At 42.5% G+C, this 15,512-nt stretch overlaps 1 protein-coding gene across 4 annotated transcripts in view; it reads right to left on the reverse strand.

Moving 5' to 3' along the window:
• The window catches only part of LOC147020159 (myomesin-1-like), a 218,611-nt gene that overhangs the window by 134,485 nt on the left and 68,614 nt on the right, over positions 1 to 15,512 (reverse strand). For all 4 annotated transcript variants that reach the window (XM_085895203.1, XM_085895202.1, XM_085895201.1 and 1 more), the window contains 3 exons: positions 11,132 to 11,296; positions 7,165 to 7,326; positions 6,519 to 6,660 (listed from right to left, as the gene is read on the reverse strand). In XM_085895203.1, the coding sequence (XP_085751329.1) occupies positions 6,519 to 6,660; positions 7,165 to 7,326; positions 11,132 to 11,296 (469 nt within the window). The remainder of the gene's footprint in view (positions 1 to 6,518; positions 6,661 to 7,164; positions 7,327 to 11,131; positions 11,297 to 15,512) is intronic.

Genomic DNA, 15,512 nt, shown 5'->3' on the forward strand with positions numbered 1-15,512 from the left:
TGGTTAAATACCTGGGACCAATCAAATTGCATTGGGCCATGGACTAATACTCAGACCTAAGGCCTGCCAATCTGTGCCGTTTCATGGAATGGCGGCACTCAACTTTATTTGGGTGGGGTCATATCAGCTGTCCAGCCAGTGGGTGTAAAGCAGTGGGGTGGAGTCAGGGCAGCTGAAAACTGACCCATGTATAATACGTCATATTTTCTGAGTCCAAAAGGGCATAACTCTGAAAAATTGACAAAATGCCTTGAAACTCGAACTTGTTCTGTAACTTATCATAATAAAGCCATGCACCTGGTTTCAGTTGAATATCTTCAAGGGTATGGGGGAAAAAATATAAAGTCTGAAAAATTACAGGTGGGACGGACGAATGGACAGATGGAAGGAGAGCAAACTTATAATCCCCTCCGGTGAAACCGATAGAGGACAAATAAGGAAATTAGACGTAGGAGAGGCCACTCGGACCATCATGCTTACACCACACAAACACCAGATTATACTCGAGGGCTGCGGTTGGAGATCACTGATTGTTCCCGGTTTTCCAACTCATAATATTAGCCAATTGGTGGCACTTGAAATTCCGCCTCAATGAAAACAGTCGTTTTTCTTCCAAAAAGTGGCACACCACAGACACCAAGAATACACACTTAATGCCTCCCTCCGGGAACAATAATAAATCCATCAAAACGACTTAATTTAATTGTACAAATAGGGGGAGGAGTCGGGATGATAAGAGTGTGGCAGGCTTAGCGATATCACAAGGGTGCTAAAAGTAAAAATTGGGGAAAAAGTGCTTTTTTGGAGAGTGTGGGTGGTGGGTGAAGGTGGTTTTATGGTAAGAAAAAAAAACACTGACCACACACTATCCCTTCTCGAGCCTTTCTCACAGACATCATTCAGCACAGCTGATGTACACAATCACCCATCCATACTCAAACTACCTACGAGTCCTACCAATATCCATGTACCCCTCTGGAGTAAAGTACAAAGGAAATTAAAAAAGTGATCAAGTGTCAATTAACAACAACTTGACATTATATTTACATCCAATGAATGAGCCAATTATTGGCTCAAATGTGGCATTTCATGTACATTTAAAAGTGGTAATTATGAATGAAATCAATATAAATCACTTCATGTTGATATATTCTACTTGCATTAAAATTTGGGAAATACATTGACATGATAATACAACTGGCAATTCAATGGGTACCAGCCGATTCTAAATATTTCAATGCTTATAAATCGTCCCACCCACCCGTTGTTGTAAATTCACCAGGGAGCAGGGTATATTTTAACGTGCAGTAGACCCCTACTTGTGCAGGTCTAAATCAATTTGTGCAGTTCTAAATCCAATTTTGTGCAGTACTGAAATTTATAATAAAAACTCCAATGTCATATAAAGAAACAAAAAGTCAATGCATGACCATGATACTGAAAAGCAAAAGTACCTTTATTTACTGTTTGTATGACAAGAAGTATATTTTTAATTTTACATACACAAATGTATGCTGATTAGTACTTTGTTTTAAAATTTTTGTCAAATACTAAGATGGTTAAAACTGAAAACACTGTTTATATGACTATATATATATATATATATATATATATATATATATATATATATATATATATATATATATATATATATATATATATATATATATATATATATATATATATATATATTTTTTTTTTTTTTTTAATTTTATAGACTCCAGTGAGGCATCCTGTGTTGTGTACCTTGTCAAAGGATACAAAGGAACTTAAAATCTTTAAAAAAAAAGAATAGCCATTACAAATGCTTCTCAGACACAGAGAATCTCAAACACTGGGCCATGGCACCTGCATCAAAGATTTGTGCAGTTCGAAAATTTCCTTGAAATAAACGCTGCCAGGGAGGTGTACGTAGATAAATACCAACTTCAAATAAATACTTTAAAATTTTTGACATCTCTACTCCTGTGCATTTTAATGATATTCCAGCTTCGAGATCATAGCTGAATGATATCTAGATGATGATATTCTTTGATGATGATGATATTACAGCTTCATTATAATGATAGTTTTGTGACGATATCGAGAGCAACACGTTAATTATTGTTTAAAACACCTACGATTTCAACAATACTGCATTATAGGATGTTAAATTGGGGAAAAAAGATCAAAGAGTAATCATTGACAAAAACCTCAGCTTGCAGCAACACATTTCATTAACAATCCTGACAGCCAATCAAAGACTTGGAATTGTTCAGAGAACTCTTTCACATTACACCTCGGATGCCAACTATGATTTTCACAACTATGGTCAGACACTCTGCTGGAATATGGAAATGTCTTATAGCACCTGCGGTACAAGACATGTAAATAATATAGAGAGAGAGTTAAAAAGCGAGCAACCCGCTTGGTTCCTGAACTACGTCACCAATCATACGAGAAGCACCCGGACACACTAAATCTGCATTCGCTCCTTTATATACATCAAAAGGGTGACATGATTACTGTATACAAGTTAACGAATGGAAAGCTTGGTGTCCCAGCCAGTCGCTTCTTCCAATAAACAATAAACCCCACAACAAGAGGTCACCAATCCAAAATGAAAAAGAGCAGGTCCAGATTAGAAGTAAGGAACAATTTTTTTTAGCGAGCATCTCATCAATGACTGGAATAAACTCACCCAAGATGTAGTTTTTTTTTTTTGTACACGTCAAGACTCGTATGACAGCTAACACACAGAACATACAACAAGGGGAACAGGAGACAAGAGGGGTGGGAAATGGAAGGAAAAAACAGTGTGGAACAGACATGAGGAGATCTGTGGAAGGGAGAGGGATGGGGCAGGGTACCGAGGGTAAACAAGATGGACACCACAGGGACTTTCAGGAAGGAAAGCAGGGAATTTGAAGGTGGGTTTGGGGGTGGATTAGCGGGGGTAGAAAAGATCATGGTTTTGGATGGGGGTGAGCTAAGAGGTGGTGGTGAGCAGCTGTTTTGAAGACCTGGAGGGAAAAGTGGGATTGAAAAGTATGTGGGAGTTTGTTCCAAAGGTGGGGGGGGAGAGGAATGAAAGCATGAAGGAGAGCAGTGATTCTTGAACAGAGCAAGGGGGACGAGGCCGGAGAGGAGACTGTCGAGGACAGAAACACCACTGACCTGCCTGTGGTGAGATTGAGAGACCCAAAGACTCAGCCTCACCGCGGGAGATGCCAATTATCCTAGTTCAGGCTGTAAGCATCACTGCATTAAAAAATAATCTGGATAATGTCTGGTCTCAATTTAGATTCCCAAGTGTTTGTCCTGAGTACATAGTTAACAGAATTACAGACCAGGATATTGCAGGATTCCACCTACTCTCCCATAAACTGATATGATAGATGATATTACATGATGATATTCTGGCTTGGAGATCATATCTTAGTAATATCTGAATGAAGATATTCAATGATGATCATATTCTGGCTCCATGAGAATGGCAGCTGAGAGAGAATGCTTAGTGATAATGATATACTCGCTGAGTGAAGCAAGCCTTAAAAAAAAAAAAAAAAAAAAAACAGAAAAAGGAAAAATGATGCAACCACTGGATCGATAAAATGAAAAGGTCGTGTTAACATCGAGCTTGGTGATGATCTCAAACCACTTCTATTTCCGCTTTGTGGCAACAACAGATGCTTTGTTTTGGGATGAGGAGAGAAGAGGTCGGTGTGTGTGGGGGGGGGGGTGTTGTCTTTCTCCCAGAATGGGGTCAAAATGTATGACCCCAACCCAACACAGCCTGATATGGTGCTGCACTTCCTTTCATGGAATATTTTTTCTCGACTTCTATGTCGTTGCCGGTTTGGGAAGCTGGCGCAATTTATCCTTTACTTATTTTACTCCAAACACGAGCCTTCCCTTCACACATGCATGCCATAGACCCGAGCAACAGGAGCACCTCATGAGCATGTGCCGCCAAAACAGCATTCTCCAACGGCACTTTAACCTCAGACATTCACCATACTCAAACCCCAACACGACAACATTAATACAACTACCAAAACGCCTTTATAAAAATCTATACATCAATCCCCAAAGCAACCCAAGCTCACTTACTTTCGCCATTAACCGCCACGATGCCTCACCCACCATGCATAACTCACCGCTATGAACTCCACAACCAGTCACCACCAAAGATGCCCATCACTGCCCTTTGAAGGTGGCAGGGAGCAATGGGCATCACATACCACTACAGATGCTTGTGCTTGGGATGTTCTGGCATGTAGCATGAAGCACAAGTGTGTACTAAAATCCGTTCAATATCGTACAAATAGCCATAGCGCTTCGCTACGGAGCGCTCCGTTCCATTCTGGCCCCCTTTGGGTGCCCAGCATACCAAATAGAATCCCTTTAACTTTAAAGCCAGTCTTCACCACACATGCAGCAGTTTATGAAATAAAATGAATTGATGAAATAAGTTGACTTCATGCACAAAAGAGTTCCCGCTTAATGCAGAACAACCAAGGAGACATTTTAAAGTTCAATGGCCCATGAAATAAACATTGCAGAAAATCCGCATTTTGCCTGCTCGTCTGTGCACATCACGTGGTGCATCATCGGTTTTGGGTCCACGCAAACATTATGACAATTTTTAAACGTCTTTTTTTGGCCACATTTGCTTTGATTACCTGTGGAGCCCTCACAAAACCTCTGAAAATAAAGTCACAGATCTAGCAGACGCTATGGATATGGGGAGAGGGCATGAGGTCCTGCAATGAATGCTTTAAATCATATAGCTCAATGAAGCTGGTTAATTTTGGCACGTTCCTAAATTTTTTGTTCACTTAATATAATTCTCCAAACAGGAGAAAAAGATAAGTTTAATGTTTTGGAAATTTCACATTTTCTTGTGTATGTATGGAGAAGGAGGGACATAGCTTTGCTTGTTTAAAGTAAATAGGTATATAGGCTAAGTTATAAGACTCATTATTTCTTTAAATTATCAGATTTCGACACTTATTTCGTCAGAACAATATCCGATCATCAAAACCGAAATGATATTTCAATGATATACTTTAAATAGTCCGTGAGAGAAGATCATGGAAAACCGTGTCATATAATGCATGAAATCACTCGAAGCTCCTAATTTGAAAACTAAAGCACATACAAAAGAGATGTATACAGCGATTTGTCACTACGATGAACAGGCATTCAATAATACGAGTGAGGAAAGTGAAAAAAAAAACTTTATCGTTAAGAAATCATTGCGGTGTTACAAATCAGGACTAGGTTGAGCAGGCAAAAAACATGGCGGCTTCAAACCCAAATGAGGAAACCCAGGAAACGCCTTAAGACCACAGATAGCGATGTGGCCGAGGATCGCCTGATGAAGGGTATAATTAAATAAGGCCGTTAATTATGTTCAAAAGGGGTGTTTCAATTAACCCAAACATCCAATTTTCAGTCAAACACTTCCTTGTGAGTTTTCTCAATACGCATGCAAAGTTTCAGGCTTCTCGATCTAATAGTTTTGGAGTTATGAAGGACAGAGACACACACACACACACACACACACACACACACACACACACACACACACACACACACACACACACACACACACACACACACACACACACACACACACACACACACACACACATGTTAAAATTGTAAGAATCGTTATATTACTTTCACATTGTCTGCTAAATTACATGTGATGAAGAAATTGGAATGATACATTGTACCTGGCTCTCTTTTTCAAAACTAAATTCCTTCCATACAAGGTGTGGGTACCTCTTCTAGTAAACTGTATAATATCAGGTCTTGATAAAGTTTCAATGGACAGCTTTTGATGATAGTTAACATTCATTATAGCTGTAAAACTAAGCTCGACTTTGTGCAACCGGAACAAAGTATTTATCCACAACTTATGACGTCACGCTTGTTTTACACCAATCACCACTAATTTAACGGAATGTTAATATCGCTTTGCACCTCATTTCTCAATGAAACATCATTACACAAGCTACCAAGTTCAAGTGCAATATGTTCCAAAAACTGTTTCAAATCTTAGTGACAGTTGTGAATATGAATGGACCTGTTGAGTTTGTTTGGGGGGGGGGGGTGATAACTGAAGTGCCACCATTGAAACAGTTGAAGTCGAACATCGAAGTCACGCATCTCTGACAATCGGACCATAGTCAGAGCTTCACTGCTACATCACTTGATGTACAATAAAATAATGGCAGAATAGAGCAATGGGAAACTAATGTGATGCATGGTGCTGGAGCCAGAGTTGAGGAAATACCATCGATCGAATAGTCATCCAAGAAGCAATTCACATCTCTCAGTTTCGCCTCAGTGACCCTCAACTCTCTTTTGGATGCTCTACATTAACCCATCGGCTACAGCTACCCGAGTGCATTCTAAATCCATTTTCGAGGGAAAATAGGCAGCCGCTGATGCAAAATCACGGCTGCAAAGCGCAATGCCCTCTATTATCTGGGTTGTGATGCCACAATTGCAGAGCCCTTGATGACCTCTCGATGAAGTATCCTGTCACGGGGCTGCCTCCATCTACACTTGGGGGCTTCCAGGCAAGGATAACGTAGTCACGGCTCTGTTCCCGGCATTCAACGTCCAACGGAGCAGATGGAGCTCCAGCGACCTCGGCTTTGGAGTCTGCAGAAAACGGGTGTGGTAGTTAATCATCTCAAAAATGCACCAATTTTGACCATCAAAAAAAACAACATAGCAGCCACTTTTTCTCATCACCACTGCTCACCATCTTGCTTTGAAAATTTGTGAAGGGAAGGTCTGAGATATAAGAGTTCATCACTTGTCATGGATAAAAGGATTTGGGGCCTTTAATTCTGAGCCAAATATATTCCAGCACAATTTGTGTTCGATTTTTAACTGCAGGTTTTTCTGCAATTTGAAAATTATGTTCCAGTGTTACGCTGATCACCGAACTGGGAAATAGCAAACCCGGGATAGCTACCACGTACACAACCCCTGGCAACGGAATGCTTTGTGTTTTGAGTCGTTTGCCATTTTGCTCTCCCATGGGTGGATTCTTTGGTTCTTCAGAATGTGTCATGGCATTTCAGTGCTTGTTGGCTTGATATCATTTTTAGAACTTTAAAACCCAAGGGTATAAGCATGTTATTTTTGGGTTGTCCTTACCTCGCACAAAGAGGTAAGCGCTGTGATCATGGCAGGATGCGTTACTGATGACTCGCAGGGTGTACAACCCCTCATCATCCTTGTTGAGGTGACTCAGACAGAGTGTGGCGTGTTCACCATCCCAAAAACTCTGTGCCCACTTGGAGTCGAAGACACGAACTCCTAATGAGCCAACACACAAAGACAAAATGTTTCCAAGGAAAAAATAGAGTTAACAATTAATACAAATAGTCGTGTCGAATAGCCTTGCTTGAGACCCTTTGGCACCGTTCTACAGGATGCCTATCTGACGCATGTTACATTTCCTTAACACCATCTAAATATCAATAACATGGTAACGTTATGGTGCTCAAACCTCTTATTATAAGGAAAAATTTTTTTTCCCGATTTCCCAGGAATATATTGAACGGGTTTAGCCTGAGTATGGAGAAGATGAATATTTTGCGCCACATGTTTTAACCACAACTCGTTGGTACAGCCTATAATTTACTCTTAGAGCTACAAGCAACTTATTTACTTGATCAGCGGTAATATGTCTTGTCTAACTGTATAAAACAATTGAACAATGTCTAATTATATAGATGGCTGATTGAACACTGGAGCTGTTTGTAAAATATGGTTGATTGTATAATAGGGTAAAGTGTATATCTTCTTCTTTCATATGCTGATGATATTTACAGCAAGTACTGTGAGTAGCATCATTGGCTGGCGGCATGGCTATGCTGTTAATGCAACAGCCCATGTCGGTTAGAGCTGGAATTTGTAATTTGTTCATGGTGCCGGCGAAAACTCGCTTACTGTTTGTGAAGGACACCATAGGGTCTTTAACATCCACCAACTAATGCCTGCAGATGGGATGCCCAGTTTAACATCCATCCGAGGGCGGGCACATTCCAGAAGTTTAGTGCCGTTGAGAGTGTCTTAAACACCACCTTATTTAACATGTCCAAGTACTGCTCAATGGAAGGGTTTTGAAAGTGTAAAAAGACGATTTGTATTCCAGTGTTCAAAAATAAAATTCAATTGAATAAAAGAGAGATTTTGAAGGTCAGACAAAGAAATAATCCAGTAGTTTACCACTGTAGAAGTCTTATAAACCACCTCATTTGACGTGTTCTATTAGTTCTTCGTTCCTGTTTGGGTCCTTTATGATGTCCTTAAAAACAGCAAAATATCCTGTTTGGAATGATTTTCAATTTTGTTCTACTGCCAGACAGGCAGACGGAGTAAAAAAAAAAAATTCTCCCTCCTCTCTGCGTACGTGTGATCGGGACAAATTCAGAGACAAAGTACTTAAAAACGTCAGGTTTGTTTTCCGATTTGCGTTCGAAATGTAACATTCAATTGAAATCAAGTTGTTCCTCGATCATAAACTGACGTATATGAAATGATGGACAGACAGACAGAAGTGAATCAATTGCTTCACCCCACTTTTCACTTTGTGTGGACAGGGTAATAAACGGCACGATTAAAAGCCTCAAAGTGTGAATGTTTAAATGAATGTTTTTGCGATTTCAAGAAGCAAATCTGTTATACTTTGATTATTTAAAGTGGACATTTCACGCAAAAAAGAAAGTAATAAAAAAGTGCATTACCAACCGTGAGAATCGATTACAAGAAAAATGGGCAAGTAAATTAGGTAATTGTAAAATTCATTAAAATGCTAGTTAAATAAATGGTGTCGTAGTTGTTGCAATTTAAATTGTTTAGTGAAAATTGAAATCTGAATAAAATATTTTGTATGAATGCAAAATGCCCATGATGGACTTTCACGGCTCATCTTTTATCCTTCTACCTCAAACTTGTGCCCCATGATCGACATAGAGCAGTTGCTTTTCTTGGGTAATGGGACACCACTCTGACATAGGATATTCGACCGAGAGTGTATAATTTAGGAATTTGCTATTTGTTTGTGGTGCCAACAATTTCTCGCATACTCTTGACGAAGGGCATCACAGGAGCTTGAACTTCCATCAACTAATGCTGGCAGATGGGACACCCAGTTTAACGTCCATCCAAGGGACTGCGCACACATTGATGCCTCATCCTGCCTGTGAAACACCAGGATGACAGTTCATAGCTGGGTCAGGATTAAAATGCAGACTAGACAATCCAGAGGTGAGTGTTCACACCCATAGGCGAGCTTACTGCATGCACCCATCCTTTTATTTGATTAAACCCCAAAAGTAATTGAAAGTGAGAGGAAAGTGGAAAAAAAACTTTATCGTTAAGAAATCATTGCGGCCTGTTCCAAGTCAAGGCATGGTTGAGCAGGCCAAAAAACATGGCGGCTTCAGACCGCAGTGAGGTTAACCTGGAAACGCCTCAACACCCCAGAGAGCAAGGTGGCTGAGGATCTCATAATGAAGGGTCTTATTAAATAAGGTCATGAATTATCTTCAAAAGGGCTGTTTTTAATTAACCCAAACACCCAATTTTCAGTCATGCATTTTCTTGGAGGTTTCTTTGTGTGTATGCAAAGTTTCAGGCTGCTCGGTTTTATGGAGGAGACACACTGACACACACATACTTATTAGTAGAGAAGATACTATCTTAAGAGTGAATGTAAGAAAATTGTTTTGCGGAATGTTATTGACATGGCTGATGCGATTTAGATGTTCAGTGTGAAAAGACCCAATTAAATAATCTGGAAGCTGTTGCTGAGTTATTTTTTACAATCATTGTTGTTCTTTCTCTCCCCTTAAACGAACTTCACACATGGGGAAAACTGTCAGCACATTTCGGACAAATCTTTTGCTATGGCTGCATGTGAAATCCTAGAACGCCCATCCGGCGTCCACCAGGTGAACATTAAAGCCCTTCGTATTGAACATTTGCCCACACCCATCCCCTGCTTTTTCATGCTTGAACTTATGAGGTCAGCAAAAATGTAGTTAGCCCCTAGGATTATAAAATCAAACAATTATGTTGTCCAACTTCAGGGTCTACATGGCCGCATGGCCATCCCAGTGACTTTCGTTGATAAAAGATAGTGTGAAAAATGTCATATGCAGGTGATTACAGATGGAAGAGTTGGCCTCGCATCCAATTTGAAGCATGGCGTGCTCTATCATGCAGTATTTCCCACAGCAAAACGACCTTTAAAGTGAGTTCAGATGACAATTTGACAACAGCAGTGTCGGACAAACATCTCTCGGTGATGGTATTGCCGGCAATTTCAAATGAAAAGATATTCAGTATACTGAACAAAATAACTGAGGAGGATGTAAGTGTATCTATCTACAAATACCAGTGAAGCTGATTGCGTGAGGGGGCATGGCGAGATATCTTGCCTCACCTGACTCTAATCTCTTCTTCACCATGACTGTGCAGATCTAAAAGTTGATGCAAACCAAGTAATATGAACAAGATGATGTGAGGAATTAACGGCATTCACGGGTGAAAGGTAATGATTATGTGTCCCAGACAGCTGCCTTCAGTTTTTTTAATATTACACCAAAAGGGACATGGAGGCCAATGTCACACAGGGCTTTTAAAAAAAAAAAAAATTTTTTTTTTGGGGGGGGGGGGGTGGCCAAAACTAGTTTGAAACACACTTTCAATTTGATTCTGTGACAGATCGCTTTTCCTGATCCTGCACACTATAAACACTGATTGCCAATGTGCAAAAGCAAATTGCTGTTTGGAACATTTTACCATCGAAAATCTCATCGTGTCAGAAACAATAAACCTGGAGCAGGTAAAAATGAGGCAAAATATCAGCAGCATGACATGGGACAAAAGCCACTGTCATGCACCTGAGCATGCTTTTCAAGCTTTTTAAGTGACGGAGGCCTTGATGCAACATTTGACATCAAAATGTTCAAGGATGACCGTCAATATCACTCGGGCATTTTTTTCCTCGAAATATCTCAGGAAATTGCTCTCCATGCCTTAATAATATGGACACACAAAATAAGCGAATGTTACATGTCACACAAACTGATAGTGTGACATCAAGACCCACCGTCCCTCCACCACTGCATGTCGGGCAGGATGCGCTTCAGCTTCGGGATGATAAGCAGGGAGCAAGAGAGAGTAATGCTTTCACCTTCTCGGCCAAACGTCACGTCAAAGCCGTGCAAGAAACTGACGCGGAAGGAGACAGTCGATGGTGCTGGAACAGGATCAACTGCATGAAAATGTTCCAGTGTTAACCTTAATGCAACCCCAAGTCCTCACCCTCTCCTCCCCCCTAAAAAGAAGAAAAATATCATTTGCACACAATACTGTAGCATATACAGGATTGAATTTGGACAAGGATATTTAATTGATGTGCAATACATTAATTAGCATTTCACAAATAAACACATGAATCTCCAGTTCAAATTGATATTTTCTAAGGACAATCTTTAATCCTAAATTTCAGGAAGCATTTAAAGTGTAAATATTTTTTAAAAACCTGAAATGTAATCTACAACATCACTTCAAAAACAATAAAATAAATACAACAATCCATTGCAAATTACTCACTGCAATCTGTCACGTGATTCATTACAGTAATCCAAGTGGGTAATCAAATGGATTACTTGGAATACTTTTTGATATCAGTGTAATATTTAAGTACATTTTTGAATGAAAATAAACAGTAAATCTTACTAGACTCTCAAACTCGTTAAAGTGAACTCTCAGGCTCACATTGGTATCTCTTGAGGTTTTTATAAAGGAATTTGACACAGGAGGAGGCCATTCGGTCCATTATTCCTGCGCGAAACCAACACCAGATTAAAATATAAATCCATCAAGCTAACGACTTCATTTCATTGGGGGAAATGGTGGAGGAGTGGGGATGAGAAAAGTGTGGCAGGTTCAAGGCAATCATCAGGGTGTTCAAAATATTTTTAAAATAATTAATTATTAATGTACGTTAATCTTACTTTGCTTCTTTTTTTTAAATTATTTTTACCAAATTGCGTATATTGTTTTATTAAATTTTAGGGTCCATTTATTTATTGCGTCAAAGATTTGGCAGAGTTTTTCACTGTGACCCCCCACCCCCAACCTCAATCCCTCCCATCCAATTCAAGAACCTCTTATAACCGGGATCAATAGCAGTTTTCGGAATTATGGTGACCTAGAAGCATATTGTGACGTCCACGGGACTTGAACAGTCCCGCCAACGTAGAATGAGCCGAAACGATGGAGGCGGTTTATTTTTTTATAACCCAAGGATGGCGGTTTTAATCGCTCTCCAGCAAACGGGACGAGGAAGGTGGCACGAGTCGCTTTTCACTGAGTTAATAATGTTTATTTCTCAAACCAGAACGATAATAAGACTCTGCAAGAGGAGGGATCCGGGGCGATTCGACGGGAGCTGGTGTGGGTTCGGGCATGGGGGAAACACAAACAATTCCAATGGATATACAAATCTCAAACCCTCTAAGGCGCCAGGAACACACACACACACACACACACACACACACACACACACACACACACACACACACACACACACACACACACACACACACACACACACACACACACACACACACAAAAAACGTAGCTAGTGGTCAAGCTTGCCCATGGTGTCGACATAAAAGTCACTGGATTGGTGCTGGACGAGCTGGCGTTGCGCTCGTCAGGGGCAGGAGACACGGTGGTGCCGAGGTTCCGTCAGCCCTTCCGCACAGAACCGCGGTTTCCGGCCTGTGAGCTCCAACCAGCCACCGTGGTGAGTTTCCTGGTGGTGTCGACCTCCTGGTGTAGGCCCAAGACCGCTCACAGCCGCCAGGGAGCCAGTTCTAGCGCCAAGATGCGAGCAGGAGAGGGAGGCAGATCCGCCCCTGCACACCAAGCCAGCAGAAGCCGAGGGCCAACCGAGGTGAGGCACGAGGCACAGCAAGGCCACGAGACACGACAAATCGAGGAACGAACAAGCGCAACCAGAGAGAGAGAGAGCTCTGTGGTGCCACCTCGACGAGAGCTTTTCCTTTCTCCCTCCTCCTTCCTTCCTCTCCCAGCCAGATCGCTTTTTTCCACTCGAGTCCTCGTCACTTCCAATGGAGCCCTTTTATTGGCCCTCTGCCTGTCACCTTCCGCCAATCGTGATCAAGGGGTGGAGCCATCCGCAGCACCGTCCTGTTACGTCACAGCAAGCCTACAGGGAATACTAAGAGGGGATACGCATAAACACTTACCCTAACCCGTTTCCCTATCTAATTATGTGACAATTATCATTTCCCCTTAAAGAAATGAACATTTACGAGACAACTTATCACCACTGAATTGCTACTTATTACACCGAGATCCTGGTACAACTCGAACAGCATGGCATACCTAATTAAACATCCCAATTTCACTTTGAATGCATACCCCCCCCCCTCAGACGTAACACTGCCCCCTCCTCTGGTACCGCAGCTCCTGCAAGGTATATCACAGGCACTACCGTACCAGCCTTAACACTTACTGACTCGCACCTATTTAACCTAACGAAATAAAGTAGGAGGGGCAATGGGCAGCGAGCCGCAGCCAACTTACCTTTCCTGCTTAACGGATTATCCCCTTATGGCCTTATCCTCGCCGAAACAATCATTCATCCTTTTAATTTTTTTATTTAATCACATGAGAGCACTGAGCGAAGTTGCACTCCATTCTCTGGATCATCGCTCCTGTCCAACACTCTTCCAGTGATCTGGGGAGGGGAAACAAAAGGTTCCACAAAAACACAACACATACTTTACATTCCTACTCTAAGCCTTAACGACACTATTCACGGGATATTTACACGCGATCGCGTCCCCCAGTGGTTGCTAATAGGCCCAGCGTTACCTGGGGAGCCAATTTTCAAATTTGCTTCACCCCAAAATTATGCGGATATCATGCCCTTGCTGCACATGTCAAGTTGTGTGGGATCGAGTGAGACTCGTACATCTTCACAACACTCACACCATGGTCATCATCACATTTCTTGGTCATGGTCCCCATTTCAATGATTGCAGGCTGAATCCCGTCATGGCCGTGGGGTGGGTTACCACAAGATGATGGGGGCATCTCAGGTGCAACCATGCCCACAGGTAAGCTTTAGTCCAACCCGGACGTTTCTCCGCCCCGCTCCCTTTGATTCCCACCCGCCCTGGTAGCCATCAGCTCTAACCCCGTACAACACACTGGAAGGGGTCTCACTGGCTCCTCTGGCCTTCCTGGGTCGCCAAGGTCCGACCCACCTTGGTCGCCCAACCAGACCCTCTCCCAGTTGCCTCCAGACACTGTCACCATTCCCGCTCACCGTGAGCCTCAGCAATCCCTGTGGACAAGCACATCATCCCCACCCACAAAACCCACATGACTCCCCCCACCCCATCGGCCTTACATGTGACACCTGCATTTCTAACACTTCACCGACCATGACCTTCCCAGTTACCACACCATATCTAATAAAAACCAGTGTGTGCACCATACAGTTCACTTCTTAACTTGAAACAACTCACACAGCACTTCTCCTCACCCGATCCACGCACCAGCCATTCGACAGTCACTCGTGCCCGCTTTGTAACCAATTACCCACTGTCCCTATTGTCACTCTAAAACCCAGCAGAAATTACAAACCCATGCCAATTTTCCCGCAATTCACTATTTTCACCAGAGAGCACTTCGCCACAATCTCACCAGCCGAGCATGGCCCTATATGCTCAGCCCGATCTAGTCTCCCCAACCCCTGACAGTGATCTCCGGACTCGACCTATGTAAGGGCACCTCGGATAGACCTGGCGATTCAGCAGGAGGATTCATCCTCTCAGAGTCTAAAAGTCTATTGGAGGGTCCCTCCATTGCCGGGTACCGGCAATATCGTTGCACGTGTCCTCTTCGCCCGCACCGGAAACAACTCCCCATAAAAGGCCCCTGTGGGTATCGGTGTAATGTCTCTTCCGGTTCCGGACCCCTCAGCCATAATCAAATTGCTCTATTGGCTGGGCTGGACCCCGCCAGTAGGTGTGCTGTGGCGCACCTACTGCAGAATTACCCCTTATCAAACTTGACAGTGGCTGGCTAATCCCCTGAAGCATTTGGGTAATGTCAATTTCTCCCAGCCCGCCTCCCTGATCCCGAATCTCCACCTGTCGGATCATCACTGATGGCCTCTCGGGCACCCGACCGGGCAGACTCCACGAGGCCAGCCTGGCCGCACACTCGGCCGCTCGGACCTCAGGGTCTGGAAGAGCAGCTAAAAATTTCTCTAGTGCCAGTCTGTCCCATGCCTCCACTGTTAGGGCCCGATACGCGATCCTAACTGATTGGTAAATGTCCTGTGCCAGCTCCTGCTCTGTCTTGCCCAACGTTAATCTGCGGTGCTGGAGCTGGGCCCACACCAGATCACAGTTTGCTGCGAACCCAAACCGACTCGCAAA

Source organism: Eptatretus burgeri, chromosome 9 (genome assembly GCF_056783735.1).
Source record: "Eptatretus burgeri isolate ZD-2024b chromosome 9, Ebu_testis_v1, whole genome shotgun sequence".
In the NCBI taxonomy this organism is placed as follows: domain Eukaryota; kingdom Metazoa; phylum Chordata; class Myxini; order Myxiniformes; family Myxinidae; genus Eptatretus; species Eptatretus burgeri.